The sequence below is a fragment of the Phoenix dactylifera genome, chromosome 2, assembly GCF_009389715.1.
Source record: "Phoenix dactylifera cultivar Barhee BC4 chromosome 2, palm_55x_up_171113_PBpolish2nd_filt_p, whole genome shotgun sequence".
NCBI lineage: Eukaryota > Viridiplantae > Streptophyta > Magnoliopsida > Arecales > Arecaceae > Phoenix > Phoenix dactylifera.
This window is the reverse complement of record NC_052393.1, coordinates 16,260,372-16,275,698: the sequence shown is the minus strand read 5'-3', so window position 1 is coordinate 16,275,698 and position 15,327 is coordinate 16,260,372. Positions and strand designations below refer to the sequence as shown.

At 42.7% G+C, this 15,327-nt stretch overlaps 1 protein-coding gene across 1 annotated transcript; it reads left to right on the top strand.

The window, feature by feature from the left end:
- The first annotated feature begins 4,067 nt into the window (after window positions 1-4,067).
- On the top strand, window positions 4,068-11,427 carry LOC103712789 (protein CURVATURE THYLAKOID 1B, chloroplastic). Its single transcript, XM_008799412.3, has 6 exons — window positions 4,068-4,392; window positions 6,748-6,848; window positions 6,954-7,040; window positions 7,236-7,298; window positions 7,950-7,987; window positions 11,131-11,427. The coding sequence occupies exons 1-6, from the start codon at window positions 4,203-4,205 to the stop codon at window positions 11,186-11,188; spliced, it is 537 nt and encodes a 178-aa protein (XP_008797634.1). The 5' UTR covers window positions 4,068-4,202; the 3' UTR covers window positions 11,189-11,427.
- Window positions 11,428-15,327: the final 3,900 nt, after the last annotated feature.

The following is a 15,327-nucleotide window of genomic DNA, read 5'->3' as shown; positions in this document are numbered from 1 at the left end:
TTAGCTCGGAAAAATTTTCTTGTAGTGGAACTTGAATAAGGAGCTCACCGGGCTCTACTTGCTTCTTCCAAAGGGTGTCCCTCGCATCGAGGGTTTCTATGGGCAATGAGGGGCCCGTAGGCTGAATCATCGCCTCGGCTGGTTGCTTTGCTCCGTGGGCCGCCATGTAGCATTGTTTGGCGACCAGCTGGTCTCCGCGGACCTCGCCTACTCTTTGGCCGGTGGGGAACCGCATGAGCAGATGGCGGGTTGAAACCACGGCTCGAAGGGCGTTTAGCCCTGGCCGCCCAAGGATGGCGTTGTAGACCGAGGGCAGACGGACCACCAGGAAGTCCGTCCTCACAGTGCTCTCCCGGGGGGCGAGGCCAACCGTAACAAGGAAGCTGGCCTCGCCTTCAACCGGGACCGAATCTCCGGTGAACCCGACCAGCGGGGCATTAATTCTCCGGAGATGTCCTTCTGGCAGCCCCATTTTTTGGTAGGCATGGTAGTACAAAATGTTGGCTGAGCTTCCATTGTCAACTAGGACACGCTTTACATCAAACCCATTTACAATCATTGAGATGACCACAGCGTCATCGTGAGGGGTCTCGACCCCTTCTAAGTCCTCGTTCGAGAACGAGATGACTTCATCAGCGCGGAGGCGTTTCGGGGGTGCTCCCTGGGCGACTGCTCCTGCCGAGGCCCTCCCAATCATATTGATGGTGCCGGCGATGGGCCTGTTGTCGTCCGGATTTTCGGTTGGTGCGACGTTCTCCGCCGGCCTTCTTTCCTCGCGCCGGTTTCTCACGAACCGGTTGAGTACTCCTCGACGGATGAGCGCTTCTATCTCATCCCGGAGCTGGATGCAGTCCTCCGTGTCGTGCCCACGGTCTCGGTGGAAGCGGCAGTACTTCCTGGGATTACGGAGAATTCCCGTGTCTCGCATAGGCGGCGGGGGTCGGAAGAAGTCCCGACCCTCAATTTCCATCAGGATCTCGGCCCGAGGAGCATTGATGGGTGTGTAGTTGTCGTACCTCCCTGGGTGCATCCGAGGCCGTAGCGGGGACCTCGGTCGGGGAGGTGTCCTCTGCTGAGGTCGTCCCTGCTGACGGGGCGGGCTCCTCAGTCGGGGGAGATTCTTCTCATGGCGGGGGGATCGGCTCCTCTGTCGGCCGCGCTCCTCGCGACGCTTCTTCTGCTTCTTTGAGGCGGGCTCAATTGCCCCCCGCCTGGAGGCGACCGCCTCCTCGGCCTTGGCGTACTTCCGGGCCCGGGCCAACATCTCGGTGAAGTCGGTCGGAAAGCTCTTCTCGATGGAGAAGAGGAGTCGGTAGGAGCGAACCCCAGTCTTCAGAGCCGACATGGCTATCGACTGGTCGAGCTCGCGAACCTCCCATGTGGCGGCGGTAAAGCGGTCCAGGTACTCCTTAAGAGATTCCCCCTCCTTCTGTTTGATGTCCAAGAGGGAATCTGACATCCGTCGTTGACGTCGGCTGGCAGCAAAGTTGGTGGCGAACTGCCTGCCGAGTTGTTCAAAGGAGGATATCGTGTCCGGCTTCAGTCCAGAAAACCAAAGCCGAGCGGTCCCTCGGAGGGTTGCTGGGAAGGCCTTGCAAAGTATAGCTTCCGAGGACCCTTGTAGGGCCATGAGGGCCCGATAGCTCTCCAGGTGGTCGAGAGGGTCGGTGATTCCGCTGTAGGGCTCCACCTGAGGCATTTTAAACCTCGCGGGAACCGGCTCGTCCTCGATCTGGCAGGAGAAGGGAGACTTGGTGGTGAACTCAAAGTCTCCCTCCTGCCTCGCCTTCTTACCGTGGAGCGCTGCGATTTGGCGCTCCAAGTGCTCAACCTTTCTGTCGAGCTCTCCCACCCGCGGAACTGTCGCCGTGGTCTGCGCCGGCTCACGGCGGTCCGGGGCTGACTCAGCCTCAGAAGGCTGGAGTCTTCTGTTGAAATCTTCCCCCGGTAGCTCCCTCCGGGGAGAAGTTCGCTCTTCATTGTTGGCTCTGGAGGAGCCATGTAAATTCTGGCCGGGGAGAACCGGGCCGTTGGGGAGACGCTCCGGCGGGGCCTGGGCCTGCGGGGGAAGCGTCGGTAAAGCCTCCTCAAGCCGCAGGCCCTGAACGGCGGCGGCCAGGGCCTGGACTTGCTGTACCAGGGCATTGAACTGTTCCGGCTGGACCTGAGGGACTGGGTCAGCCGGAGTTGGGGAATTCCCGACGGAGTGTCCGGGACTTTGCGGGGGACGCCGGGAGATGTTAGAGGCTCCCTTACTTCTCAACTTCATGATTGCTACTCGGGCCCTTCCTCTAGCGCCAACTGTTGCTGGAAATTGGACCCGGGGGCAATCTTCGGTCAAGGAGAGGGAGCGGGGAGTCACCACTGCGGGGCGGCGACCGGTCGGCGGGCGGCGTCCTCCGTCTGGGGCGGCCGGAGAGAAGGAGCAGCAGATCCTCGCGGCGGGGCAGCGATCCGTCAGCTGGCGGCGTCCTCCGTCTGGGTGCCTGCACACGAACCGGTGGCCGGGTTTTCCGGCGCCGGCCCTCCGACGCTCAAGTCAGGCAGGGGGCAAATAGTGTAAAAAGAGAGATAAACAGTATCTGTAGAGTGCATTAATCTTCCAACCCCCTCCTGAGAGGCGAAGGCTCCCTTTTATAGGCGGGGGTTGGTTTACCTGCGATGTAACAGGGCGAAGCCGTAGTACGGCTCGGCATGTTGTTCAGGTCGGCGCACGGTCAGGCGAATTATTGCACTGATGTCGGCGGTGAGGGCGTCGTACAACCCGAACTAGCACGCTACCAGGCGAATTATTGCATTGGTGTCGGAGGTATGGCCGAGATCAGAGACTTATCATAGTCGACTAGACTCTGCTGGGCTAATTTGCCGTGGGGAGCTGAGAGTCCGTAGATGACAGGAGCCATGCGCATTAATTGTGGAGTAAGCCGGAGATCCGCGTTAATTGTGGAGTAAGCCGGAGATCCGCATTTATTGTGGAGTAAGCTGGAGATCCGCATTTATTGTGGAGTAAGCCGGAGATCCGCATTTATTGTGGAGTAAGCCGGAGATCCGCATTTATTGTGGAGTAAGCCGGAGGGTTACAGCGGCCATGCGCAATAAATGCCAGAGGGGCGTCAGGGTATGGTCCTCGGCCGGACCTCAGAGGTGCACGGCCGTAGTAGGTGGTTGACAAGAGTAGACCTCGAACATCGGGGTTTTTCTTAGATCGGAGGTCTCGAGGTCAGTCGTCTTGAGGTCGGGCGTTCTGAGGTCGGACGCCGACTTCGGCCATCCAGGGTTGGAGGTTGTGCGGCTTCTTAGGGGCATTTGTGTCATTTGGGAAAAAATCTTATTCCCCCCAATAGGTTCTATATACATGTACATAAAGAAATTGGTGTAATTTAAAAGGCTCTCTGATTTTCTCATTCTTCTAAAGGTAGGTTGGAGCTGCATATTGGGCCCCGTTAGTCTATCGCCTTCTAATCGAAGCATTTTTGCAGGCCGACACAGATACTATTAGGCAAGACTGTTATTCATCCAAATTTCTCGGACAATGTTGTAACTTGTAGCCAGGGTTTGTTACGGGCCTGCCTCTCGTTAAACAAACATATCGTAAGCACGGTCCAGCGTAAATATTTCACGGCACCTTGGGTTGGGTCACGGCTGAAAATGTTAAAAGCCAAGAGAGTGGAATGACAACAATATAATATAAAGTATGCAGTTTTTGTTGTACATTTATTAAAATAAGAGATCAGGTTCTCCCACCACTGAGCTGTATTCTTTTTTTTTTTTTTCTTTTTTTTGACTCTGTTGGATATGCTCATGTGAGATTAGTGTAAGCAACTGGTGTATCAAAATAAATAATAATAAAAACAAAATTTTATTTTAAATCAAAAAGCAATCATATTAGCTAAAAAAAATAAAAACTAAAAATCTAATATCTTTAGTAAGTTTGTGCGTCCCCTTATCTTCCATTCTATAAACTTTGACACCACAGCACGGGATAACACAGGTAAGGCTCTGCCGGTGAGGTCCCAACCAATGAGAGAAGCCATACAAACTCCTATCCTCTCCTCAAATCTGGCACCATCCGGATGCCACACGAACACGAGTGGCGATGCGCGTTCCGCCTATTCACAATATCCCCACTTCTCCAATCCTTTAAGCGTGGTCCTGAGAACGGAAACGGAGGGAGGGAACTCATCTCCTGAGATCTGAGAGCCATGGCCTCCACCACCACCAGCGCCACCTGCGGCCTCACCTCGCCGGCTCTCGCCGACGGAAAGGCGCCCGCCGCCCGTCCGCAGACCCCGCACTGCGTCGGCCTTCCGACGCTGCCTCCTCCGCCGCCCCGCGTCGCGTACCTACGCACATTAAGCCCTTTGTTCACGATGAATCCAACTACAAGCAAAGGTACACCGGTCTACATAATAAAAATGAATGCATGGTCTCTCACACGTGTTATACGGCTCTCTCTATGACTCTTGGAAATGAATGCATGAGTGCTCCATGCACTCCAGCGCTCGGCATTTCTGTGTTGTAGAGCCATTTCCAAGGATCATCCATACTCGTCATTCCATGTCCATTGAAGGGTCTAGCTAATAAGCTGTATGGTTGAAATCACTTATGACTTTGGCATAATTCCTGATAGAAGGACCAATAAGGTTGTAATCTACTAAATCAACCCATAGAAAATCTAGCCAACATTGTCACTCCATCTATATCATGTCCAAGGGAGTAGCTAGTAACTAATTCTCAAAACCTTGTCAGGAAGACAGTCCCTGAGAATTGCTAGAAGCTTTAATTTTTATTCTCTGGCTTCAGAATAAGCTTGGATGATTACTAATTGATCATTTTTATCATGATTCCTGTAATGCATATATGTGGTAAGACATAATGGTGCTTAATATTAGGCAGTGGGGATCTGACAGATGGATTTTAGACCTGTTTATATTTTGATTGATATTTCCTTGTCAGCCAGCCATTGGAAGATCATTTTGGTCATTAAACTGTAAAAGTGAAGGAAAACACTATTTATTCAATTAACAAATAAAGGGTGCACAGCCTGTTGAACTAAATAAACTGTCTGCCTCTCCCTGCCTCCTCCTTTTTCTGTTGTCATTCCTCTATTCTTTGGTTTCTTTATATTTCTTCATATGCATTAAGTTATCATTGCTGCCTTCAAGATCTCTCGAGGTGATGTTTTGATCACAACCTGCGTTTGTAATGGAAAAATGATCCAAACAAAGCTTTATGCACCAGACATCCTATTGTCTATTAATATTACGGGATCTTGAAAGGAAGGACAGAGAGTTTTTCCCTAGAGGAGGAAAAGGCTGAAGGGGGTTTGTTTTTATCTGAGTTTTTGAGACTGCTGAAAGAATCACACAACAGGATGACTGACGTTCTTGTTCTATTTGTGGAGTGATTGCTTTATTTTGTAGCTTGGGGGTGACTTTTTGTTTGGATACCTAGTTTTGACTCTTGTTTCTTGTGCTAGGGGTGGTTGTGAATTATACCTACTGTGATGAGCTTTTATGTCTATTTATTTCCTTTTCTTTTAGGAATTTTAGCTCACTTTTGTTTGTCCCATTTCATTTTCTCAATTAAATGAGTGGCAGCTAGCCTCCATTTTTCTTAAAAAAAGTATTCCTGTGCTTTTTTTTGAAAATATACATCTAAAACCTCCTTAAGACAAATCAATCTCGATTCCAATATGGTCCACTAGAAATTTATTTTAGCAAACTGTAGCCTTGTTTTGAGGGTATTATTGGCATTGGTTAAATGAAAGAAAAGCAAACTGCTGCAACTGCTGCAATCCCCCCACTCTTTTTTTGGAGGGGGTGGGGGAGTGATGCAATGGAGGAGGTGCATGGGGGTGTAAAATCATCATTTCATGGTACGGTCAAGTTATAGAAGTGATCTGGCCAATATATGCACATACTTGAAATCGGATTTTTGAGCTTACATGCCTAATGCTGATACATCAACTTATACCTCCAGAGAGACTATTAACTGTATGGTAGGTATACTGATTTGTGAACCAAATTGCGTTCGAAAACTGAGGGACTCTAGAAGGCACCTAATTTGAACTTTTAATATTGTATTCTCATGCCATCAGCTTCTGGATTTTAACTTGAAAGGCTTAATAGCAGCTGATTAGTTTGCATCCATATAAATATGATGGCCGAGTATTTGCAATAAAAGTTTAACACAATGTGGAAACTATGAGAGCAGGGGGTATTGATGAACTTCAGCCAAGTGGATATCATAGTAACCTGCTATTTATCTTTCTCATTATCACGGTGCTGTTTTTGAAAAGTCACCTTATGTTGCAACATTTTCCCCTGACAAAATCTGAAAACCCCTAGATCTAAGAAAGATCTATTCATCTACATCTAACCATCCTAGGTGCACAGCTGGCATGATACATGAAACCTTGGTTTTGTTTGCTTTGAGACCAATCATGTCTTGGTTGTGTTATTCAAGAACTGGTCCTCAGTGCCTTACTGAAAACTTGTTAGGCATTTAGATGCCTAACTTTCTCTCAAAAAAGAATTGATCCTAATTTAAGCATGGTCTTTAAACTGAGCCAGGTTGATGTAATTGTTTTCTAGCTATCTTTGTAGCTGTTAGTTAAATTAGGTACCTAAGTCCAATAGGAAGGTAGGTGTTAACTACCTTATTGTTCGCATGAACTCCACTAATGCAACAGTAAAACAGAGAAAGCGCTAACTTAATTCTGTCATCTTGCTTGTACTGATCTAGGTCAAAAAATTGCAAGAAATGTTATCACCATGGCCACAGGAGAAACACCTGCTGAAGTTGCGACTGAGCTTCCAGAAATTGTGAAAACCATGCAAGAAGCGGTCTGTTTTTCATTATTATTTTTCAGTACATATTCAAAATCAAGGATATTCCATCTATGTTGTGGGAAATATAAGATTACAACTATGACTATTTTTTGTAGACAGTGGGAAAGACTTGAAGATAAGTATGCAGTGACTTCCCTTGCGTTTGCTGTAGCTGTTGCACTCTGGAGCACCAGTGGAATGATCTCGGTAATTAAAAACATGATATTGCCAATCTCAGCAACAATGTAGATAAATAGTTAATGTACATAGAGTCTCACCATTAATGCCAAGATCAAATAGTTTCAAAACCAAGCATCTTTAATTTCTGTAAGGAACTTTAATCTCTGTCTGAGAAATTTCAGATTCTTAATGAAGATTTTGAAAATGAATTTATGTGTGCAGGCAATTGATAGGCTTCCTATAGTTCCTGGTGTTCTTGAACTTGTAGGAATCGGTTACACAGGGGTAAGTTCTTACTTGTGGCTCTTTTTTATGAACATGATATCTAGTGACAGAAAACCATGTAATTATATTTTTTTCCCTTCTGTTATGCAACCATGTGTGGTATCATAAAGGATTCATCTAGCATTTTGTACAAATGCATATGATCTGTCCAAGTAGTCCTTCATACATAATCCTTTTTTTTTTTTGAAGTATATCATCTTCATAAAGCCAAACATCTATTGCATCATTATGTAAATGGAGATGAATGGTCTTTATTTGCCCAGAGAGTGCATAGTCCGAGTCCAATTCTGTTCTGTGCCTCAATGATAAAGTGGAATAGGGAGAATCTTCTATTTAGTATTTAGAGCTGGGATCCATGGCAGCTGCAGTGTATACTCGAGGAAATTAACTTTTCATATATAAAAAGTTATCTGTTCGAGGTATGGAAACTTTGCGCATCAGCCATACTGTTTAGTGTTTCCTGATCCAAGCTAAATACAGCATGAAGACAATTTAATATTTGTCTTTCATCCACAGCATGCATGAAAAGTGTAATGTTGAGTTTATTATTTTTTCATGAATAGTTAACTATTCTCTAGACTGTTAAATTAGATTGTTTTCTTGCCAAAACTTTCATATGTTACTACTAATTTTTCTTTGTTACCTGTACAGTGGTTTGCATATCGTAACCTGGTTTTCAAGCCTGACAGGTAGACTCAAACTCTGCTACTTTGAATCATATTCCTACTATAACTTTATGTCCTATCACTGTCATGTGACTAAACCCCTTTCACTATATAAACAACTGTATGTTTATGAGGCTCACAATCTACCTAACATGGTGGTGATAGAATCTCTTATCTGCTAATAGGAAATTGTTTGCAAAAGGAAATAATTTACTATCAATTATATTTTCCAAAACCTGCTTGAAATCTGCAGTGGTGATAGCTAGTCATGTTAAGTGCAATAGATTAGGATGATGCTTAGGATTATTTACTAGATTCCCCTTCTTCATGTTCTCTAGGTGGGTTATATGAATCAAGCAACAGAGTGAAGATTTCCATTCACATACCCCTGCCCACCTAATTAGCTTTTAATCCTTGTATTCCATGAGTAGGATGCTTCTTTACTAGTGGAAGACATGCGAAGTTGTCAACCCTCAAAGCATTTTTTAATTTTTGAAAGTCATTGTAACAATGAACTTCTTACTCGAAGTCAAAAAAAAGGCTTTGAAATGCAAATATAAATTGGAAGAAAGAAAAACTAGGATTATTTGTAAATTATTTAATTTCTAACAATCACTGATTGCAATGTATGTTTTCATTAGCTGCTTCCAATGCACCCACATATTTGCACACAATGTACCTAAAATATTTAGTACTATTATCAATGTAATCTTTCATGTTCTCGAAAATTCAGTTTTATATTTTCATGAATCATGCATTATCTATATCCATTGTTCAGATATCTGTCATAAACCAAATGAATGATTTATTTCTTAAAAATTCCCAACAATCTTAAATGTCTCCTTGTGTAGTAATTTCATTCTAGAATCATCCAGAAAAATAAAATGGGTGAAAGAATAGAACTAGTATACCTCTAACCTACGTGAATCTATATGCCAAGCAATCAAGGATTCAAATGCCAGTCCATGCCTACCACGCTGTGCTGCACTAGGCTGGTGCGGTTACTTGGCATGCATGCATGCTTGATACTGTGCATTGCCACATAGAAAGCTGCACCGGTCCCCATGCCAGTTCAACATGAGATGATATGTCATGGTATCTCTAGAAATGAAACCAAAAGATTTTTTTTTCTTTTTTCTCGCATGCCATGGCACAGCACATGCTATGCCAGCCGGTGACCAGCACAACCACCAGTATTGGCACTTGAATTCAAAGAACCAATGCTAGCAATATAGGATCGGGACAAATGATCATGGGGCACTTATTGATTATTTATTCTTGCCTATATGCTCAATAGAAACTTCATTTACGCTTGATAGAAACTTTCACTTCACAAGAAAACTTCTAGACCATTATGGTTCTGGTCATTATACTCTTCTGCTGCCAAAACTTCTTACATAAAAATCATTTTGTTTATAAGCACCACTTTGATACAAGTGAATTATAGCTTCTTTCATTAGTCAATGTATTGTTCCATAAATATAGAATGGATTAATATAAATACTACACGAACATAGAATATCATCCAAATTATTTGTTTCATCCATCACATACCTTCTTCAAAATGTTTTCTCCAAATTATATGGTTTAAAATTCATGACCAACAGTAGCATAATGTGACAGGTTATCATGGATCAAATATATAAACAGCAAAGATATAGCAATTATATTTTGAGCTAGAATGAAATGAAGAGATGTTTTTGAGATCTGAAGGTGATCGATTGGATGTTTTGATAAATCAAGAGATCATTCTGTAGAAGGAAAATTAGGCTACAATAAATGGTTCAAAATGTTGGGCAATAAAAAAGGGAAAAACACATTGATCTTGTTGAAGTGCTTGTGTGACAGAAGAAGGAAGATAGATTGCGGAATGGATCCATTAGAGGAGACTTGGGTGTTGCACTACGTGAATATATAGTGACTGAGAACCGATATAGATTGTATAGGCATGTGCAACAAAGATATGAGGAGGTTTTCATGTGGAGAGGTGCTTGAATCTGTAGCAAAAGGTCTAACATTAGTGGAAGTTGTAAGGAAAAGAATTAGTGAGCAATCCAGCAACTTCAGATATAGCCCATAAAAATAGTGACTGATGCAAACAATCAGAAGGATTCACAAAGCCGACCCCAAGAAGTTGGGACAAGGCTTGATGGTTACTCCAAATTATAGTCTTAGAAATCCAGGTTTATCATAATCATGTAGAGGTCGATTTCATGCTCACATCTTTTCATGTCGATGCCTTTTTGTCAAAGATGGTCTTTGGGACAATTTTAAGACTTAAATAACCACCTATTTGCTATCCTTCAAAAAAAAAACCCATCTATTTGCTACCAAAGTTTATCATAATTCAGTGAAATCATGGGATTTTGATTCTTTTTAGGACAGGGGAGTCAAGAAAAATAAGTTGATATGACGAATGACTGCAACCATGACTATTTTCTATCTTATAAATCAACTACAATTATTAGTAGTATTCTATGAACCTTATGTTCAGTCAAGTTTCGTCATTTAGGAAATTTGATCAGGAATCATTGGACTTTTATCAGATGGTTTTACACCAGTTTCTTTTGGTTCTGCCTCCATGGTTTGTGGTGACATAGACAACCACTTGTTTGGTCCTAATTTGTTATTTTATGAGATATTGTTGCTTCATATTTGTTAGGCTATCCGAGTGCAATGGTTCAGCAGATTAATTTAATCCTTCACATATGCTCCAATTAAATTAAGGTCGATTTACTTAACGGCAATAGTTCTTATTCATGGACAGTCTTTTCACCAATGTATGATGCCCTGCGCTTTCATCAAGCCAGAGTGCATTGATTGAGTCAAATCAAGATTGGGAGGAGAATAAATCAGTTCCCTATTTAACGGCTTTTTATTTCACAGCAAATGATACCATGAGTTTGTGGCTATCATTCACTACTTCGACAAAAAAATGAAGTTTAGGCTTGGGAATTTAATTTAGCAAGTTGGTATAATTATCTCATTTGGAGATATTGGGTAAAACCATGTTTATATATGAACGACAATCATAGCATTAATAATCCTCATTATTTTCATTATCAACAATAGATGTTATTTTCTTCTTCTGTTAGACGTGAAATATCCCCTGGTAAGGGTTTTGCTGCCATATCCTTATCGTCGTTCTTTTGTTTAATGGGTTTCAGGGAAGCTTTGATAGAAAAAATCAAGAGCACCTATAGTGACATTATTGGGAGCAGCTAATTAAGCATCCACAGGTGATCATGTCATGCCTCAAGAAGCTGTAGGGATGTGGTTGAGTCATGCACTGGAAGAGTTATTTTTCCAAGAATGAGAAGTTTGTAGTTGTTCCATGTTTTTCTCTGATATCTTTATCCCATAAGCTTCTAACCTTGGTTAATATGTCAGATTAATCACATTCTGTATCTATTTATCTATTCATGATCTTATGAAACAGGGTGCCATGCCACCCCTGAACTTGTCCGGCTCTAGCCAACCACTCCTCACAGTTGTGCTGATCTGGGACCAGCCTCATGAAGGGGCAGGTTTTGTTCAATTCCTTATGAGGTGTTCTGATGGATATCCAAGTGGTGGGATTATTTGGTTTGTGGTGTGCTCCAGGCGTACTTCAGTACACTCAAATAAAGTGCCATAATTTTGGCTACTATCGAAAAATAAAGTGCCATAATAATACTCGAAGCCTCCAGCCTTGGCCACTGAGAATCCATTTTGTTATTCAGTGAAATTGTACTCCCATGTTTTTTGGGGAGAAAGCATCCGATTGATTCAACTCTGGTCGAAGGGAAGATGGAAAACAGGAGTGTGTCCGATGAAGGTCGAGATGTCTCAACAAAGAAAAAAAAGGTCGAGATGCACAGGAGAATCTGCTCTAAGAAGAACTCCGATTTGCACAGAAGAAGAACCAAAAAGATATCGAAGGTTACCAAAACTAATCTAGCTGAGGAACTATAATGCTTTAGTTATACAGAGCTTTGGAGAACAGAAGAGTAGAAGAATTTCTAAAGAGCAAAATAGTGATATAATATCTACATAAGATGCGCAATGTGTACCTGGATCTCCTAGCCCTGCTTTTGTAGTGGAGTCACGGTCTGGCTGGGATTGGACTCAATAGAGTCCCAAATTAAGAGGAGGGCTACCTGTGACTTTTCTTATCCCGATCCGCTTAGGAATCTGAGTCCGGTTGAAATAAGTTTTGAGCGTCAAATTTGGGCCTACATCAGGAACTAAATGAGTAATAGTGGTACCTTCTTAGCGGTGAATTAGTAGTTACAGCTTCAACGGTATGAACTTACGTAATTGAATGCAAAGGCAACATGGAATAACAAATGACGCTATGCGGACTCCAATGTTAACAAACAACTAGACTATCTCTATTCTCATTCTAATATCAATGGTGGGTTGGAAGTACTTTCCACTTCTGACTTTTCTCTTACCTCCAATTCTCAATTCAGCTCCTGGAAATGATCTCATTATTATTAGATGAGTCTCTCTTTCTACTATTACAAAACAATAACGGTGCTCTAAGTGGCAATTGGATCCATTCCTCTTGATTCCATGGTTGAGATTGATAACTAAATATCTATTTCTTATAAAGATTTTTGACGTCCTAGTTGTAGAGAAAAAACACTCCTTCACTTTGTGAGATCACAAACTCAACCAAATATGGCCAACTACGTGTAAGTTTATGAATACAAAGTCTATGGAAGCTAGTCACCACAAATACCAATGCTAGGCAAGCAAAATGTATGGACTGATTCTAAGTGGCAAAATATCAAACACATAGAAGGCATACACAAAAGACACAAGATTTAATGTGGTTCGGCATACAGCCTACATCCACGGGTCATGCTCCGATCAAACTTCCATTATAATAAACAAATTACAGTGATTTCTACTCAAGTATCAACATATATCACTTGAGCCAACACAATCCAAAAAGAGGAGAAAGTCAAGGGTTACCTCATGAGCATGAACAAGCCAATTTCAACACAAAATCTTCCAAACAACTTGTTGGAAGAAACTACACCCTTGAAAACACAAGCTTCAATGAGTATCAATGAACATAGGAGTAGGACACACAAGCTCTCCCCAAACCCTAGCCGTCTTCCCTCACAAAGAGCTCTGATTTTCGTGCTTCTATTTTTATATCCAGAAAAAACAACACCCAGGCTTTAAAGTTGGGCTTAAAATGACTTAAGAGGTTCCATGGGCTTGGACTAAAAGAAAAGGCCCAAACCACATAACAATCTCCCCCTCCAAGCCCATGAGGGAGGAGAACCAACTAATGACTCCTTACCGGGAGCCTAAACCCGCCAACTTGGCGCAAAGCTCAAACTTTTTTTTAGGAAGCACTTTGGTCATCATGTCAGAAGGATTCTTATCTGTGTGTATCTTCTCAAGCCGCACTTGTTGCTTGTCTACTACATCATGTAGCCAATGATACCTCACATCTATATGCTTCGTACGAGAGTGATACGTAGCACTTTTACTCAAATCCATAGCACTCTGACTATCACAAAATACCACAAACTTATCTTGCGATATCCCAAGCTCAAGAAGAAATCTCTTCATCCATAGCATTTCCTTGGTGGCTTCTGTAGCAGCAATATACTCTGCCTCTGTAGTGGACAATGCAACACATTTTTGAAGCTTTGACTACCATGAAACAGCTCCCCCAGCAAATGTGAACAGATATCCTGAAGTGGACTTCCTGTGGTCTAAATCTCCTGCCATATCAGAATTTGTAAAACCCTCTAACACTGGTTTGTAGCCACCAAACCTCAAGCACAACTCAGAAGTACCCCTCAAGTACCTGAAAATCCATTTCATACCTTCCCAATGATCTCTGCCCGGATTTGAAAGAAACCTGCTAACCAAACCAACTGCTTGGGCAATATCTGGTCATGTGCACACCATAGCATACATAAGACTCTCCACAGCTGATGAATATGGAATGGCCTCCATGGATTTCCTTTCATCTTCAGTAGATGGATATGAGCATTTAGAAAGCTTAAAGTGATTAGCAAGAGGAGTGCTAACTGACTTAGTATTTGCCATGTTGAATTTTTGAAGCACTCGTTCAACATATTTCTCTTGTGACAACCACAATTTCTTTGCCTTCCTATCACGATAAATTTGCATGCCCAAAATTTGTTGTGCTGCACCTAAATCTTTCATATCAAAAGACTTAAATAAAGCTTCTTTTAACTTCACAATCATTTTTGCATCTTGACCCAAGATAAGCATATCATCTACATAGAGCAAGAGAATAATAAAGTTCCCACCACTGAACTTTTTGAAGTAAACACAATGATCTACATCTGTTCTTTTGTACCCATGATCGACCATGAATGAGTCGAACTTCTTGTACCACTGCCTTGGTGCTTGCTTAAGCCCATAAAGACTTTTCTTCAACTTGCAAACCAAGTGCTCTTTACCTTTCACCTCAAACCCCTCAGGTTGAGCCATGTAGATCTCTTCCTTCAAATCACCATGAAGAAATGCAGTTTTAACATCTAATTGCTTTAGCTCAAGGTCCAAACTAGCTGTCAAACCCAAGGCAACTCTGATAGAACTCATCTTCACAACCAGAGAACAAATCTCATCAAAGTCAATGCCTCTCTTCTGACCAAAGCCTTTAACAACCAACCGGGCTTTGTGTTTCATTAGCTTTCCATTACCATCCTTTTTCAACTTGAACACCGATTTGTTCTTCAATGCTTTTCTGTCTTTAGGAAGCTCCACAAGCTGATAAGTGTCATTTTTCAGCAAAGAGTTCATCTCTTCTTGCATAGCTCTTATCCAACTAACCTTGTCTTCATGAGACTGTGCTTTTTGAAAGCTCTCCGGCTCCCCCTCACTAGTAAACATAATGTACTCTGAAGCAGGATACCTTGATGATGGTCTATGCTCTCTAGCAGATCTCCTGACCTAAGGTTCTGCACTTTCTTGTTGAGTAGACTGCTCCTCCTGCTCACTAACCTCATCTTCAAGCATCTCATCATCATCCATACCCATTTCTAACATATCATTGCCACTAGTTTTCGGTACCTCATCTCTGCTAGATTCATATTATACCTCCCCCCATCTGTAGTATGCTGCAAAGGTGTCGGAATAGGTACAAAATTGATAGCATCTTCTACCACATCCTTAGATTTCTCGGCCATTTCAGCATCTTCAAAGGTTTGGCCTTCATGAAAGACCAAATCTCTACTTCTGATAATTTTCCTCTTCACTGGATCCCATAATCTGTATCCAAACTCTTCATTGCCATAACCAACAAATATACAAGGAAGTGTCTTATCATCAAGCTTCAACCTTTGCTTCCTAGGTACATGTGCAAAGGCTTTGCACCCAAATAC

What these genes read in the sequence shown, in the direction of transcription:
- LOC103712789 (XM_008799412.3), top strand. Translation starts at nt 4,203, where the DNA reads ATGGCCTCCACCACCACCAGCGCCACCTGCGGCCTCACCTCGCCGGCT. An exon ending in GCACCAGTGGAATGATCTCG is followed by an intron (nt 7,041 to 7,235) that starts GTAATTAAAAAC and finishes TTATGTGTGCAG; the next exon opens with GCAATTGATAGGCTTCCTAT. An exon ending in CTGGTTTTCAAGCCTGACAG is followed by an intron (nt 7,988 to 11,130) that starts GTAGACTCAAAC and finishes AATGGGTTTCAG; the next exon opens with GGAAGCTTTGATAGAAAAAA.